At 49.0% G+C, this 16,479-nt stretch overlaps 1 protein-coding gene across 5 annotated transcripts in view; it reads right to left on the reverse strand.

Moving 5' to 3' along the window:
* CLEC16A (C-type lectin domain containing 16A) overlaps nt 1-16,479 on the reverse strand; it is a 207,772-nt gene that overhangs the window by 41,951 nt on the left and 149,342 nt on the right. For 4 of the 5 annotated variants that reach the window (XM_067706637.1, XM_067706638.1, XM_067706636.1 and 1 more), the window contains exons 19-21: nt 14,649-14,800; nt 12,315-12,519; nt 10,443-10,607 (exon numbers count right to left, since the gene is read on the reverse strand). In XM_067706637.1, coding sequence (XP_067562738.1) covers nt 10,443-10,607; nt 12,315-12,519; nt 14,649-14,800 — 522 coding nt within the window. Of the gene's footprint in view, nt 1-6,281; nt 6,533-10,442; nt 10,608-12,314; nt 12,520-14,648; nt 14,801-16,479 lie in introns of those variants that run through there. The other variant, XM_067706640.1, reaches the window with a different exon arrangement.

Here is a 16,479-nt window from a genome sequence, read left to right on the forward strand (position 1 = left end):
TGCTCAGGCAGGATTCTGAAATCTCGTTTCTGCTTTTTGTTCGTGAAAGATCAGGAACAAATTTCTACGAGGATGGCCTTTGAGTGACCCTGACCCCTAGCCTGGTTTGGAAGCGGTGGCTCTGGGAGAAGAGTGTCTTTCTGCATCACAGCTTTGCAGGTTTGTCCCTGATCCAGTGGAGGCAGGCTTGGAGTGGGAGGACTCGGGAGCAGGTGTGTCACACAGAAGACAGGGATGCGGAGTGGTCTGCCTGGGCCAGGGCCACCCAAGAGTCCCCTCTCTCCTGAGGCTCTGTCCTGCCAACCTCTCACATGGCAGAGCCGTCAGGTGGAGCTGCTCAGCCATCACCAAGCCAGCCTTGAAGCAAGTGGTCTTCAGAGGCAGGAAGTGGAGGTAGGGATCTCGGCCACGCGTGGGAGCTCTGTGGGCTTGGTCTGAGCCTGTTTCCTATCTGTACAGCAGAGCAAGTGCTACTTGCTTCCAGAGCTGTGCGGAGGATAGAATTAATGTATACAAAGTGCCTGGCACAGTTAATTCTGCCAGTCAAACTGTACCCCACACTTCCAGAAACAGAGGACTTTTCTGTCTGAAACATGCTGAGGGTTGGAGCCAGCAATGTGATTCTGCCCAATACCACTGAGGCCTCAGGTGGGGAGAAGTCACTTCGGGAGCATCAAAACTGAGTCAGGAATGCAAGGGACTGGCGGTGGTGGCAGTGGGGGCTCAGGGTGTGACCTGGGCAGGCCTGTGTTCAAAGCCTTGCTGTGGATGGGTATTGGGTGTGTGTGACCTTGGGTGGGTGGCTTCCTCGTATGTAGAAGAGGAAAATGGTAAAACTTCCTTCTGAGGCAGATCAAATGAGAACCCTGCATAAAGTGCTTAGCAGCTCTATATATTTTGCTTTAAATAAAAAAAACAAAGGCCTCTTGGGGTCAGATTCAAGTTTCTGTAACTCACCAACCCAGTGGCCCGAGGCTCTGACCAGGGAGCTGGTGGCTGGGAGGGGTTGACATGGGACTAGGGAGACTGGAGCGGGGAGGGGAGGGCTCTCCTTCCCATGTGGCTCCAGAAAGGGTATTTCTTCCCCTTGGGCGAGCTGGTAGGAGAGAGCTGGCTCCAGTTTTATAATTAGAAACAAGAAAAATAACAGGCCTAAATAATTAGTTTCTGGAGAACACTGCCATGAGATGACATTAGCACCTAGTATGTTCTCCCCAGGGGAGAAGTCAGAACTGAGGTCTATGAATTAAACATTGATTTTTTTCTCCCTTTCTTTTTCTTTTTTTTTCTTCCGGATGTCAGTCGAGGCTTTGTGGTCAGCTGGGCTGGCACTGTAATCTTGCATCCTTCCTCAGTTCCTCAGCTGCCAAAGGCTGGCTCTGGAACCGCACTGCCTTTCCACGGAACTATTTAGTATTCTGGGTCAGTGACTGATAAGGCCGCTCTGTTTGCCTTTGACAAAGATCACACCTATGGAAAGCACAGCGCTCGCCCTCGTGCTCAGTGATTCCGATGTTTGCCCAGAGAGAGATGGCACCCTGAATCCAGTGGGATAAGAAGTGAGGGAAGCTGACTCTCCCACTGGCACCCCGAGCCCCTACCGACTGGGGCCGGAGCCAGACCCAGGTGCGAGCGAGGCAAGTAAGTCACAGTCTGCTGGGAACAATTCACCCGTCCGAGCCTCCAGCTACCAATCCACGTCCCCACCCGCCTTCGCCTTCGACAGTCACTGAGCACCTGCTCGCTCATGAAGTGTCAGCCATCGAGGGCAGGACGAACAGGGCCCCAGAACCTTCTATCCTAGCGCAGGGCAGTGATGCAGACAAGAAGACAAGTGGGCAACTTCAGTGAAAGGTGAGGGCTCTGAAGACTGTGGGAAAGCAGCTCCTCAAAAAGTTAAATTCCTATTCGACCCAGCAATTCCACTCCTAGGTAGATGGCCCAAAAGGCTGAACACTGGTGTTCAAACAAAAACTCATACACACACACTCGTAGCAGCACTATTCACATTGGCTAAAAGGTGGAGACAACCCCCATGGCCACCAACAGGTGTAAGAATGGATAAATCAAAGGAGGTCTATCCACACAATGGGCTGTTATTCGGCCACGAAAAGGGATGAAGCTCTGACATACGCCACAATGTGGATGAACCTCCAAAACATCATGCTAAGTTAAAGAAGCCAGAAACAAAAGGTCACACGTTGTAGGGTTTGTATGAAATATCCAGAAGAGATAAATCCAGAGACAGAGTGGATGAGTGAGTGCCAGAAGCCTGGGGGGAGCGGGGATGGGGAGTGACGGCTTAGTGGGTACAGCGTTGACTGGGGCTGAGGAGAATGTTTTGGAACTAGTAGAGGGGATGGTGGCACAAGACTGTTAAGGTACTAAATGCCACTGAGTTGTATACTGTCAAATGGTTAATTTCACCTCAATTGAAAAACTAAAACCCAGCTGCTGCACAGAGGGGGACTGGGGTGGGCGGGGCCCCTGGGGAGGCCTCCGAAGAGGAACGTGAGCAGAGCGCTGAACGCTGAGAAGGCACCAGCCTCACAGAGGGTTTCAGGCTCCAGCCACAGGGCAGCGCGAGGACAGAGGTCCTGAATAGGACGCGCCTGGCCCTCGCGAGGTGCAGACAGAAAGCCAATGGGGCTGAAATGCTGGGTTGTTTTATTATCTGCAAAGAGAGCCCAGGACAGAGAAGAGAGAGGAGCTGATTGTGGAAAGGGGGCAGGGGCCAGACTGCAACAGGACTATCCTGAACAGGGTAGAGGGCAGTGAAAGAGGCAGACCTTCCTTTCCCTGGAGCTAAAAGGCTGGTGGGAGGCAGCTGACTGTCCTCAGCTGGGGAAGGGTCACTTTTTTAAACATGTCACTGAGCCCTCGTCAGTAAGGGCCAGTGGGTGTCAACCTGCTTGGCTGTCCCACTCCAATCCCCGTAACACGCTGGGTTCTAAGAGCCCTTCTGTTTGGGTAAGAATTAGGAAGGGCCTGGGTAGGACCCGAGCCAGAGGGACGGTGGTGTTCTGTCACCAGCCCTCCCACCCCCAGGTGAACGCCTGTGAGCAGCCTCTGGGCCAGAAGGAGCCCAGAAGGGGTCAGGAAGGCCAGAGCCCCGGCCCGTGGACTGCAGCCCACTGCCCCCTGATGCCCAGGCTTACTTCCGGGAATAGCCTCTGCTCTGGGGTCTGCTGGTCCACGGGTGTTCATGGGAAGACTGCACTGTGGGCTAGTTTTCAACACCCCGCCCTGCCTTGGCAGATTCTGGCAATCAGCCGTCACCGTGCGTCAGTGGAACAAACCCTCGAGGCCACCAGCCATGGAGCACCGCACCTCAAAGCCGGACTCTAGAGCCGGCCGCGCCTGCCCGCCAGGCACGCCCGTCACTGCTGACCCCTCCCTCCCCGGCCATGCGCACACCGGCCTCTGCCCTCGTGGAGCTGAACATTCTATGGGGGCGAGAGCCATAAACATAAAGCCGGCCAATAAACAGAATTTGTGGTTTCTTTCCAAGCCAAATGGAAGAAGAAAAATATACCAAAGTGGCTACTCGCCTATTAGTCCTGATTTATATTCTACTTTAATATCTCTTCCAAGGAAATGAAAGGTATATTTTCATCAAATATAATCATGTATAGCTTGGAAAGGGGGAGACAAATGGCTCTGTGACAATTACTTGGACCTGCAGATAAAATTGGAAGATGTGTCACAGTAGAGCTGCCTCTTCCCGCAATCTCCCAGAGGCCGGTGGCCAGCACTGTTTCTTCCCCTGTGAACTGTTCCCAGGCAGGAGCAAGGATCCCACCCGGCCTGGGATGTTGCAACAGTGTGGCCTATGGCAAGGGACACAGAGCAATACCCGGATGGCGGCTATGGGTGCCACAGCATTGGAGGCCAAGCTGGGCCGGGCTTCCGATGACCCCTCCAGCAAACTCTGAGCAAGGTGAGCGTGATGAAACTGACGTGCAACCAACCCAAGTCTTATCACCCGGGTGCCCGGGACGCACATCTCACTCTCTTTGTGACAGAAGTTAAGCCGAGGAATGCTGCTGAAGATCTGGGGGCTGCCGTTCCCTCGTGTTCCCTTGTCAAAGTGCCTCAGCCTAAACCACCCAACGTCTGGGGCCCCTGTGGGAATTGCTCGTCTCCGTGGTGTCCGCACAGGGAGAAGGCATCTGGCGGGATCTGCTCTGAGGCTGTGCGGAGAATAAGAACAAAGCCTCACTCCTTACGCAGTGAAGACTGAATGAAGGTACCGTGCTAGGCGCTGCGGTACAGCGGTGAAGGGGACACTCCAGGTCCCCGTGGAAGTGACCCTCTCCATGGGGGAGGAAGGTACACAAATACGTCAATTAGGTACGGAGCCCCAGGGCCACGGAGAACATAAACCAGGCTAATGATGCGGGGGGGCTGGGGGTGGGGGTGGGGATCAGGAAAGGCCTCTCTGAGCAGGTGGCACGCAGACTGAAGCCTGAGTGATTGGCAGGAAGTAGCCACACACAGATGTAGGGAAGAACATTCAATGCAAAGGCCCTGGGGCAGGAGAGAGCACAGTGAGTTAGGGTAGTGGTTCTCAAAGCATGGTCTGGGGACCCCTGGGGGGCGTCCCAGGGTCAGAACTTTCATAAAAATAATGTTGGCATTTTCCTTTTACACTCATTCTCCCAGGAGTACACAGAGGAGTTTTCTAGAGCCCAGGCTCTCACAACAGGTTGAAAGCAGAAGCAGATACGAGAATTCTGCTGTCTTCTATTAAGCCAGATATTAAAGAGACTTGCAAAAATATAAACTTTTTTTGTTTTGGAAAACAGTGATTGTTCATAAAGAACTATGTTATTTATTTTTACATAGGATGGCTTATTATTATTTTTTAAACGAATAAGTAAATATTTAAAGTATTTCTCAGTTTTAATTTCCAATACCTGAAATATCAATAAACATGATCCATACAAACTGAAGCTCTGTGAGTTCCTCAATACCCTTCAAAGAGTATGAAGGGTCCTGGGACTTCCCTGGCGGTCCAGTGGTTAGGACTCCGAGCTTCCATTGCGGGGGGCGTGGGTTCGATCCCTGGTGGGGGACTTAAGATCCCACATGCCATGCGGCCAAAAAAAAAAAAAAAAAAAGAAGAAGAAGGAATCCTGAGGCCAAAACCTTGAGAAGCGCTGACTTGGAGGAGCAGCAGGGGTGGTACAGCCAGGGCAGGGACAGCACGAAGGCGGGGGTGGCTGCGTCTGAGAGGCCGGCTGGGGCCCATCCCACAACGATCACACAAGGTCAGAGCGAGAGATCTGGATTTTGTTTCGGGCGCAACGGGAAGCGTACTGGAGGGCTACAGGCAGGGGCAAGATATGACCTGACTTATGTTCTAGAAAGATGCCTCTGGCTGCATGGAAGGGAGGGAACGAGGCTGGAAGCCAGGGAACGCCGCTGATGCTGCTGCCACAATCTAGGAAGAGATGCTGGTGGCGGGGGAAGATGGTGGGGTGTGTTCTGGAGGCAGAGCAGCCCTGTGGGTGTGGGAGAGCAAAGGGAAAACGAAGGATGACCTCAAGATGCTGGGCATCTGCGGGGCCAAATCTGAGCTAGCAGGTGGTGAGGAGCGGGGCGGGCGGGTTCCTTTCCCTCTCTCGAGTCACGCTAAGGCTCACTCTTCAGGTCACATCTCTGGTCCAGGCGAGGACAGGGGGGCAGCGAGCCCTCTTCACCCAAGGCCCCAGAGCAGCTGCCCTCCGGGGCACAGCTGAGAGAATGTCCCCACCACCAGGGGCTGTCGAGGGGGAGACACTGCCAAGGGGTGGATGGCTGCGTTCAGGTGCCGCCTTTGACTTCCACAGTCCCAACTGGCCCAGCGTCACGTATCCCGACCCTGGAACCAGCAAGAAGACACTGGGCATTCCAGCTGTGCCCCCCTGCCCACTCCCCAACCCGTGAGGCAGCAGGCCTGGGCCACTGTCGGCAGGGTGACACCCCTAGCACTGGATAACCTCACTCTACCCCTGGAGCCCAGGCAGGATGGGAGAAGTAAGTAATTGCAAAGCCTTCTGCAAACAGAGGGGTGGCTATGCAGAGGCCGAAGACCGTGACATCCGGCTCTGTTTATATTTACACTTGCCTTGTTCCAAAGATGGGGGAGCAGAAATAAGGACCAAGCTTTTCTCCTTAACCCATTAGTTCCTGAGCTCAGAGAAGCCCTGATGACCCTAAAGAACTGATTTCTTAAGTAATATCATCTTAAATGTCAATTATATTTCAATTTAAAAAATTACAAAGCGGTCCTTATACAAATGTTATAATAAAATTACAACTGTGTGTTTATTGATTTTTTTTTTTTTTTTTGCAGTACACGGGCCTCTCACTGTTGTGGCCTCTCCCGTCGCGGAGCACAGGCTCTGGACACGCAGGTTCAGCGGCCATGGCTCACCGACCTAGCCGCTCCGCGGCATGTGAGATCTTCCCGGACTGGGGCACGAACCCATATCCCCTGCATCGGCAGGCGGACTCCCAACCACTGCGCCACCAGGGAAGCCCACAACTGTGTGTTTAAAAAAAAAAAAAAAGGAAGAAAGAAATGATTTCTTACCAGGCCAGTGTGTATTTAGTTAACCTAGACTCATGGTCATCATTTATATTTACTTAGCAATCATCTCTACAGGGCAGAAAGCAACCTGGAGAATTTTTAACAAAGAAGCCTCCAGACCCCTGAGCAGGCAGAATCATCTCATATTGCATGGCTGAAAACAGAGGCAGGGCTACAATCAGTCTTGTAGCCTAAGACTGGATTTAAGAATGAAAGCAAGATTGCTTTGGCTATTTAGGGTCTTCTGTGTTTCCATACAAATTGTGAAATTTTTTGTTCTAGTTCTGTGAAAAATGCCAGTGGTAGTTTGATAGGGATTGCATTGAATCTGTAGATTGCTTTGGGTAGTAGAGTCATTTTCACAATGTTGATTCTTCCAATCCAAGAACATGGTATATCTCTCCATCTATTTGTATCATCTTTAATTTCTTTTATCAGTGTCTTATCATTTTCTGCATACAGGTCTTTTGTCTCCTTAGGTAGGTTTATTCCTAGATATTTTATTCTTTTTGTTGCAATGGTAAATGGGAGTGTTTCCTTGATTTCACTTTCAGATTTTTCATCATTAGTGTATAGGAATGCAAGAGATTTCTGTGCATTAATTTTGTATCCTGCAACTTTATCAAATTCATTGATTAGCTCTAGTAGTCTTCTGGTAGCATCTTTAGGATTCTCTATGTATAGTATCATGTCATCTGCAAACAGTGACAGCTTTACTTCTTCTTTTCCGATTTGGATTCCTTTTATTTCCTTTTCTTCTCTGATTGCTGTGGCTAAAACTTCCAAAACTATGTTGAATAAGAGTGGGCAAACGGAGCTGGAGGAATCAGGCTCCCTGACTTCAGACTATACTACAAAGCTATAGTAATCAAGACATTATGGTACTGGCACAAAAACAGAAAGATAGATCAATGGAACAGGATAGAAAGCCCAGAGGTAAACCCATGCACATATGGTCACCTTATCTTTGATAAAGGAGGCAGGAATGTACAGTGGAGAAAGGACAGCCTCTTCAATAAGTGGTGCTGGGAAAACTGGACAGGTACATGTAAAAGTATGAGATTAGATCACTCCCTAACACCATACACAAAAATAAGCTCAAAATGGATTAAAGACCTAAATGTAAGGCCAGAATCTATCAAACTGTTAGAGGAAAACATAGGCAGAACACTCTATGACATAAATCACAGCAAGATCCTTTTTGACCCACCTCCTAGAGAAATGGAAATAAAAACAAAAATAAACAAATGGGACCTAATGAAACTTCAAAGCTTTTGCACAGCAAAGGAAACCATAAACAAGACCAAAACACAACCCTCAGAATGGGAGGAAATATTTGCAAATGAAGCAACTGACAAAGGATTAATCTCCAAAATTTATAAGCAGCTCATGCAGCTCAATAACAAAAAAACAAACAACCCAATCCAAAAATGGGCAGAAGACCTAAATAGACATTTCTCCAAAGAAGATATACAGACTGCCAACAAACGCATGAAAGAATGCTCAACGTCATTAATCATTAGAGAAATGCAAATCAAAACTACAATGAGATATCATCTCACACCAGTCAGAATGACCATCATCAAAAAATCTAGAAACAATAAATGCTGGAGAGGGTGTGGAGAAAAGGGAACACTCCTGCACTGCTTGTGGGAATGTGAATTGGTACAGCCACTATGGAGAACAGTATGGAGGTTCCTTAAAAAACTACAAATAGAACTACCATATGACCCAGCAATCCCACTCCTGGGCATATACCCTGAGAAAACCATAATTCAAAAAGAGTCATGTACCAAAATGTTCATTGCAGCTCTATTTACAATAGCCCAGGGATGGAAACAACCTAAGTGCCCATCATCAGATGAATGGATAAAGAAGATGTGGCACATATATACAATGGAATATTACTCAGCCATAAAATGTAACGAAATTGAGCTATTTGTAATGAGGTGGATAGACCTAGAGTCTGTCATACAGAGTGAAGTAAGTCAGAAAGAGAAAGACAAATACCGTATGCTAACACATATATATGGAATTTAAGAAAAAAAAATGTCATGAAGAACCTAGGGGTAAGACAGGAATAAAGACACAGACCTACTGGAGAACGGACTTGAGGATATGGGGAGTGGGAAGGGTGAGCTGTGACAAAGCGCGAGAGAGGCATGGACATATATACACTACCAAACGTAAGGTAGATAGCTAGTGGGAAGCAGCCGTATAGCACAGGGAGATCAGCTCGGCGCTTTGTGACCGCCTGGAGGGGTGGAATAGGGAGGGTGGGAGGGAGGGAGATGCAAGAGGGAAGAGATATGGGAACATATGTATATGTATAACTGATTCACTTTGTTATAAAGCAGAAACTAACACACCTTTGTAAAGCAATTATGCCCCAATAAAGATGTTAAAAAAAAAAAAAAAAGAATGAAAGCAGTTGCAGGCAGTGGGTGGCAGCGTGAACTGGGGCACTTTTTCCAGAGTGCATGTTGGGACTACATATATTAAGATGAAAAAACCTCCCCTTTGACTCAGCAGATCCACCGCTGGGAATTTATCCCATAGACACGTGAGATTTGCACACTTACACAAAGATACCCCGACGAGGTTCACTTTGACAATGGAAGAGCAAGACACTGGAAATGACTCAAATGTCCATCAATACAAAACGTTATAAAAGACTTTTTTGTTCCGTCCATATGATAAAATACCACACAACAGTGCATGAGCGTTAGGTCGACTGACATGTGCTTACACGTAACACTGACTTGTCAATACGTGAAAACAGCAAGATGTAGCATCACACATATGGTATAACCCCGGGCGTAAAGACAGACAAGCAAAACATTTCTGGAAGGAAATGCAAGAAACTGTTAACCATGGTCACTTCTGGGGCCAAGTAGTCTTATTTTTCATTTTATCATGTCCTGTTTGGGTTTAAAGAAATCATATGCTTATAGTATATACTATATTTCTGAAATGAATTAATCAAATCAAAGAATGAAATCAGAATGAATCACGGGGTGGAGGGGAAACAGGGGATCCTTGTTTGGGTCAGGTTCTTTTCACTAGATTTTGTTCTTAAATGTATAACTGCTTTTGAAAACATTTTGCCACATTTGCAATTAAGGTTCGAAGCCCTAACTGCGGAGAAGTGAAGTTGCAGGGGACAGCTCGGCCAGTTTTCTGAAGCTTTGTAACCAAGGGCAAGGTTGTCTTTCGAGGGGTTGGGATGCATATGGATTTACTTAAAGCAGACATGTCAGAACAGGAAGGGGGAGCCTGCCGGCCCTTCTGGAGAACCAGTACTTTCAGCTCCACCAGGCGACCTTGAACTTTCTATTCATGCTTCTCTTTTGGAGAGGCAGGGAGGAAAGTTAGAGATGCGCTTCGGGGAAAGTGGGAAGAGAGGCTCCCAGAAAGAAGAGAGTGGCAGCCGCCCCAGGGGCAGCGGGACCTTCTTCTGAAGTCTCACTTCTTCAGGGGCTTAAACAGGAACTGCACACACTAGTTCTTTCTAGTCATCCTACATGGAGGAACTGACTCTCCCACAACCTCGTTACTAATAATCTAAAGTAGTTCCAAGAAATTTCCAAGAAATTTTTAGCCTTAATTCTGAGAAGTTCTTCCACACCCTCAAACAAATCTCTGGAAAACCAAACCCCGGCGGCAGAACACCAAAGAGAAAGCCAAGAATTCTTTCTGGGGCTTGTGTTTAATCTTGTGCAGCACTTTGATAAGTTCTAAGAAACGGGGTTTCTGAGAGGGGAAGGAAAGCCTACACAGGCTCAAGACAGAGAAGGTCCTGGAACCACCCCTCTCCCGCTCCCCGGAGGGGACAGGAGGTGGCACAGGGTGGGGGCCGGCTTACCTGGCACCTTGTCCACCGACGCAAACACAGAGCGCTGTACTGTGGGGTCGCTGCTGCCCCGGCGGCACTGGTCGTAGAAGCGGAAAGGCAGGTGCTGGGTAGAGGACGAGCTGAGACCAAACCCCAGGACTTCAGTTGTCGGCTGGATCGGGAGGTCCAGGAGGGCTACGTTCAAACAAACCCGTGGTTCAAGCTCAGCACGTGCGTGGGATGGGAATGTAGGTGACAAGATTTTGGGTGGCACGGCTGTAGCAGGTGTGGCCACATCCCTGCCAGGCACATCCCTCGGACAATGCCAAGCAGGCAGCCAGCAGCCTCGAGCTGGGGAGACCAGCGTGACACCAAGGGTCCCGCCTGAGGCTCATAACACAAGCAGTGCCTACAGAGTGGTTCAGAGATGAACGCCAGGCCCATCTTCACCTCGGATTCTTGGCTTCCATACACTAAAGACCCTACCAAGGCTTAGCCCTGGGTACAGTTTCAGACCCCAAAGCAAACGGGGCCAATTCTGCTGTGAAAGTTCATAAATCTATGCGTGTGGGGAAGAGTGTGTGAGACAGAACTTACACGCACGTGTGCCTGTGTATTTATGAGTGTGTGTGTCTCTGTTGCTGTCCTCTCTTCCACGCAGAAATCTCACGATACAGCAGTTTGGAGGGGCTTTTTAAAATCAATGTGAGAAATACCCAAGGCGTTAGTTCTAACAGCCACTTTACGGCATAATTCTCAATTTTCAAATGAAATATTTAGCCTTGATGCCAGCTGTGAGAAATTGCTTTACATTAAAAAAAAACAAACAACCCTCTGGAAATAAATCTTAAGAGAAAGGACTGAATGATTTAAGTCACTTTGCACATTACAAAATGCTTCTGTAATGATTTTGGAGGCCAAGTTTCAGCTAAGTGAGAAATAAGATGAGGACTATATGGGATGCAAGCCTGCGCAAATCAACGGGGCACGTGCAGGAAATGACTGAGTTCGCGATATCCAGAAACCCTGCCCTCCAAGTGTTTCTTTTTAGGTGACCCCTCGAGAACGCTCCCCTTCTCTCCCAGTGGACTGGAAAGCCTCCCAGTGACCACACCAGAACGACCACTGGTGCTTGAGCTGAAAGGCACTGGTTTCTTGTGAAAGGCTGTTCGTGATTTTAGGAGTTGACAGAACGCCTTTTCCCCGAGGAGGACGCTGTGCCTTCCACCCTGATGAAGGGAATGCCCTCATTTCAGTGCCCTCACTTCTAAGAAAGCTGGGGTCTTCTTGACACTGGGCGGTGTAGGGCCACCTCAGATTCACCAGAGTCCCGGTGCAATGTGAAATAACACTTCCGAATCCAGTGCTGGGTTACGGCCCCTCACCAGGCAGGGCTGCCTCTCATGAGAGCTGGGAACGGAGAGGAGGAAGGGATGGGCTTTAGTGTAGGAAGTTCTGTGTTTGGGTTCTGCCAACTAACTGCCTGCGTGGCTGTGGGCAAGTCACTGAGCCTCAGTTTACTCTTCTGTAAAATGGGCAGAACAGGCCCTACTCATCTCAAGGGTTGTTTTAAGGGTCAGAGGTGGCAGAGGAACGTCGAAGCGCTTTGCAGGCATATGCTAGAGAACGTCCGTGTGCGGGAGGGAGAACCGTCGTCCCACACTGACAGCTGCCTCTTGCCTGGGAGGGAGGGCTTGCCTCTTCCAAGCAGCCCTAGACTTGTAGAAACCAAACACTCAAGGTTCTCCATTCTCTCACCAAAACACAACTCATTCCTGAACCATACGTTTCCTCTTCTAGAGGAGTCACAAGGGTTCTCAAGGTCAACGCGAGAGTCATGCTAATGGCCTGTGGCAGCTGCTGCCCCACTGCCGAGAGGACACCCGCCGGGGCTGCACTCACCAGCTATTCTCTGCATCTTCATGCGTCTCGCCTGGATGCGGCCCTTGGCCAGGCGCTGCTTGGCGATGATGCAGCGGATGTGGTCCGAGAAGACGAAGGTGGCCTGCAGGATGGGGAAGGGCTTGGAATGGGGGCTGGATGCAGGCTTGTGGATGGTGATATTCAGGGCGCGGCTGTCGTCCTCCACGCCAGTCACCTGCATGTCCTGCGGGGGGAGGAGGCCAAAGAAAGGGTGTCTGTTAGGTTCAGGGGGAAGGTAGCTGCTCGGAAGCTGTGGATTCACGTCTCATCTAGAATGAGGTCCCCCAGATTGAACTTTGCTTTTGCTCTGGAGGAGACCATCAGCCCCCCAAGTCTGAGAGAGTCAAGGATGGGCACAAACCAGGCCAGGCCAGGCCTGGCGGGAAGTGAGCGGTGGGAAGCACAGACAGCTCAAGTGGCTGATGCTGGCCGTGGCGGCCGGTTCCATCCCCGCGAGAACTTGAAGCAGCTAGTAAACACACGGGACACCAGCCTCTACATGGGGCCTCAGGGAGCCCAACAGACTCCAACAATTCTTGCTTCGGAGAACTAGAGATAACAAACCCAAGTTCCTAGTCCTTTCCAGTGTGATCTCCTCCAGCGTAACAATTCCTTCCTTGCTTCTCTTAAGAAGGGGGCATCCTTAGCTCCCATTTGTATGTCTCTGACAAATTCCTGGTCCCTAAAGGAAATAGCTAACTCCGAGAAAGGAACAGGGGAGGACCACTTAGCAGACGTTTGAAGAAAGTTACACTTGAAAGGTAGAGGAGAACTCACGTACAGCAAGTATCCTCAGGACAAATCCAATCTAAAACCTCAGATTGGATTCTGTGCAAAGAATTTGCTTCCCACTAAGTAAGGTTTGAGATAAAAGCAGGAGACAGGAGACAGACATGAAAGTCAGAAAGGTGGGGAAAATGTTGAAAAGGCTCATGAAGCAAGACAGATACTGTTCACAGGCATTCAATCTGGCACAAAATGTTGCAGTGGGAATTAGATGAGATATTATGCTTTTAAGACAGAGAGAGAGGCTGGCATGTAATAATGGCCTGACAAATGGAAGCTACTGGAAGACAACCAAAAGAAAAGGTTTATGTGCCTTCCATTGTCTGAGGGACGACATGTGTTAATCCTTTGAGGGATAAAAACACTTTCCTGACACTAAATTCTAAAGGAAATTGATCATAAACCTAGATAAATAAGAAGCACTAAGTCACCTAATGGACAGTCTCGTACGTGGAAGTCTTTTTCTAAATGAGAGGTTCTTCAGATAGCTGCTTCTCACACCACCTTCTGTAAAAGACCTTTTTTAAATGGAAAGATCTTGAAAAAGAGGAGGCTGGGAAATGGTTGCAACAGCATCCTCAAACACGTGGGTGGTCCTCTTGGGGAGTGGGTTGCCCTGGAGAGGTGGATGTGGGTCGCCCCAGCAAGGCCTTGCCAGCAACCAGGACTGCCCAGCAAGGAAACGGACTCAGCGCAGGGCAACTCAGGGCCCAGGGGTCTGGCGGGGGTGATGGTTGGGGAGGGCGTGAGCTGGAGGCTGTTTTCAACTCATCTGGTTCCACGCTTCATTCGACCAACTAGCTGGCATTAGTCACCCATCATTTAGACAAACATTAAGAAAACCCACGCTCCAGCTTGACGTTTGACAGTTTAGAGCCCAGGCCTGCTGGAGAGGTGGAGGACACAGGAACGTCCATAAATCACCAGTGGCAACAATCATTCTAGAGAGGAAATAGGCACAGCCCAACTTCTTGGTATCTTCCCTAGGGAAACGTTGGCCCAAGTGCACAAGGAAGTCAGGGCAATTCTGTTCACGGCAGCACTGTCTGTAAGGGTAAAAAGCTGGAAGCAGCCACAGGGTGCTGGCTAACTCTGCCTTGGTGTGTGGTCAGGAAGCAGTTAAAAGAACATCAGTAAGCCTGCAGAGACTAACACAGTCAGTTCTCCAGAACATTAGTTGAGTGAAAAAAGCAAAGTTTACAATACATTCAATGTGACAGGATAAAAAATACACACACACACACACCCCATTCCAACTATATGTTGTACAATTTTTAAAAACAGTACATGTAGTTATAGTCATACACATATTCGGCAAAGCACCGTATCTGATAATGGATGAGAGGAGTCAGAATTGGGTTTTGGTCAAAGGGGACTAGGCTCTTATCTGTGAGGTATTCTAACTTTTGTCAATGATAATCTGTTCATGTGGCCCTTATGTCATTAGAACTTGACCGTAAAGATACACTTTTGTGGGTGTTTGTACAGCCGACCGAGAAGAGCTTCCGGAGCTCTCGGCCATCGTACCTGCAGAAGGCCTGCGAACTTGACCACTCCCCAGCCCAGCCTGGACACGTCAGGCTCCACCAAACTCATCTGGTAAATGTCGACAGCCAGGAACCGCTGGAGCATGCTGCCATCCTTGGTGATCACCGTGCACGCGATCAGGTCGCTGTTGTCTGTGGTAGAGGGGGACAGAGAGCATAGTGAGGTGCAGTCCGCTGCCCAGCTTGACGGACACACTCCAGCTGACTTGTGTTCTGCCGGGCAGTGCAGCTTGGCACCGGAGCCTGGGCTGGAAGTCACACACACCTGGGTCTGAGTCCCTCCTCCAAGTCATGGTAGGCAACTTACTGTACCTCTCTGGGCTTCAGATTCCTCATCTGAAAAATGGGGATCATGCCCCTCCCACTCAAAGCACTGTTTGTGAGGACTAACTCAGATAAAGTACATAAAGCATCAGTACAATGTTAGCTGTGGATTAGGCACTGCACCTGTAGCTAAAAAAATAACCAACAAATCTGGAATCCCAGTAACATTTCAGTGCTTCCCTGCAGGCGCTGGTGGTTTACACCTGTGACGGCGTTCACCTAGATTAAGTGAAGACAGGAAAGGAAGAGCCCCTCGCTCGGTTATAGAATCACCAAGACCTCAGTTTGGTGTCTGATAACTTAGAGCCGAGCTCTACACTAGATGATGCGCCATCTGGGGCAAGGCTCTTGGCCTCTCTAAACCACGGTTTCCCATCTGTAAAATGGGAATAATGTCCCCTATCTTGAGATGTCTGATGCCTTAAAATGAGAACAGGTAGGTAAAGCATTTAGCAGGGGGTCCTCAGCTTATGCTCGGTCCCTTCTCTTAGCTGGAAGTTACTCCCAGATTTGAGGTCTAATTTACTGCTTGTCCTTGATGGCTTTGAAATCACCAGAGTAACGCAGGGCCATTAAATATACAGTCTGCTTTGAGTTCCCTCCAGTGAAACCCTCTGTAACATGTTTTTTTTTTTTTTTTTGGTGGTATGTGGGCCTCTCACTGTTGTGGCCTCTCCCGTTGTGGAGCACAGGCTCCGGACGCGCAGCCTCAACGGCCATGGCTCACGGGCCCAGCCGCTCTGTGGCATGTGGGATCTTCCCGGACCGGGGCACGAACCCGTGTCCCCTGCATCGGCAGGCGGACTCTCAACCACTGTGCCACCAGGGAAGCCCCTCTGTAACATGTTTTAAAAGAAACAGCTGAACTAGGAAACAACCTAAATGCCCCCAAATAGGGGAACCACTTGAGTATGATTTTTTTCCCATCATATGGAAAATTATATACCCATTTAAAAATTATGTTTAACTAAACTGTGAACTGTGGTTACCTATGGGGAGGGAAGTGAGAACTGGGGTGGGTGGGAGAGTGTGTGTGTGTGTGTGTGTGTGTGTCTGTGGTATCAACAGGAGAACTTTAATTTTTGCCCTCTATACCACTGTATTACTTGAAATTATTTTAAAATGAGAAAGTATTCAACATGTACTTTTGAAATACGTATTACAGACCCAAGTAAAAAATCCTATTTACAAATAACTGCAATGGCATTGGAAAAGACATTACAATTTTCAATGAACAAGGTGATAAAAACTTTATAACTATGATGTTGATATGTTAAAAAAAAAAGTATCCCTACAAAGAAATACAAGCACAGAGAAATATACTGAAACATTAAAAGACAGTCCTGAGGGCTTCCCTGGTGGCGCAGTGGTTGAGAGTCCGCCTGCCGATGCAGGGGACACAGGTTCGTGCCCCGGTCCGGGAAGATCCCACATGCCACAGAGCGGCTGGGCCCGTGAGCCATGGCTGTTGAGCCTGCGCGTCCGGA

The sequence above is a fragment of the Pseudorca crassidens genome, chromosome 15, assembly GCF_039906515.1.
Source record: "Pseudorca crassidens isolate mPseCra1 chromosome 15, mPseCra1.hap1, whole genome shotgun sequence".
NCBI classification, from domain to species: Eukaryota; Metazoa; Chordata; class Mammalia; order Artiodactyla; family Delphinidae; genus Pseudorca; species Pseudorca crassidens.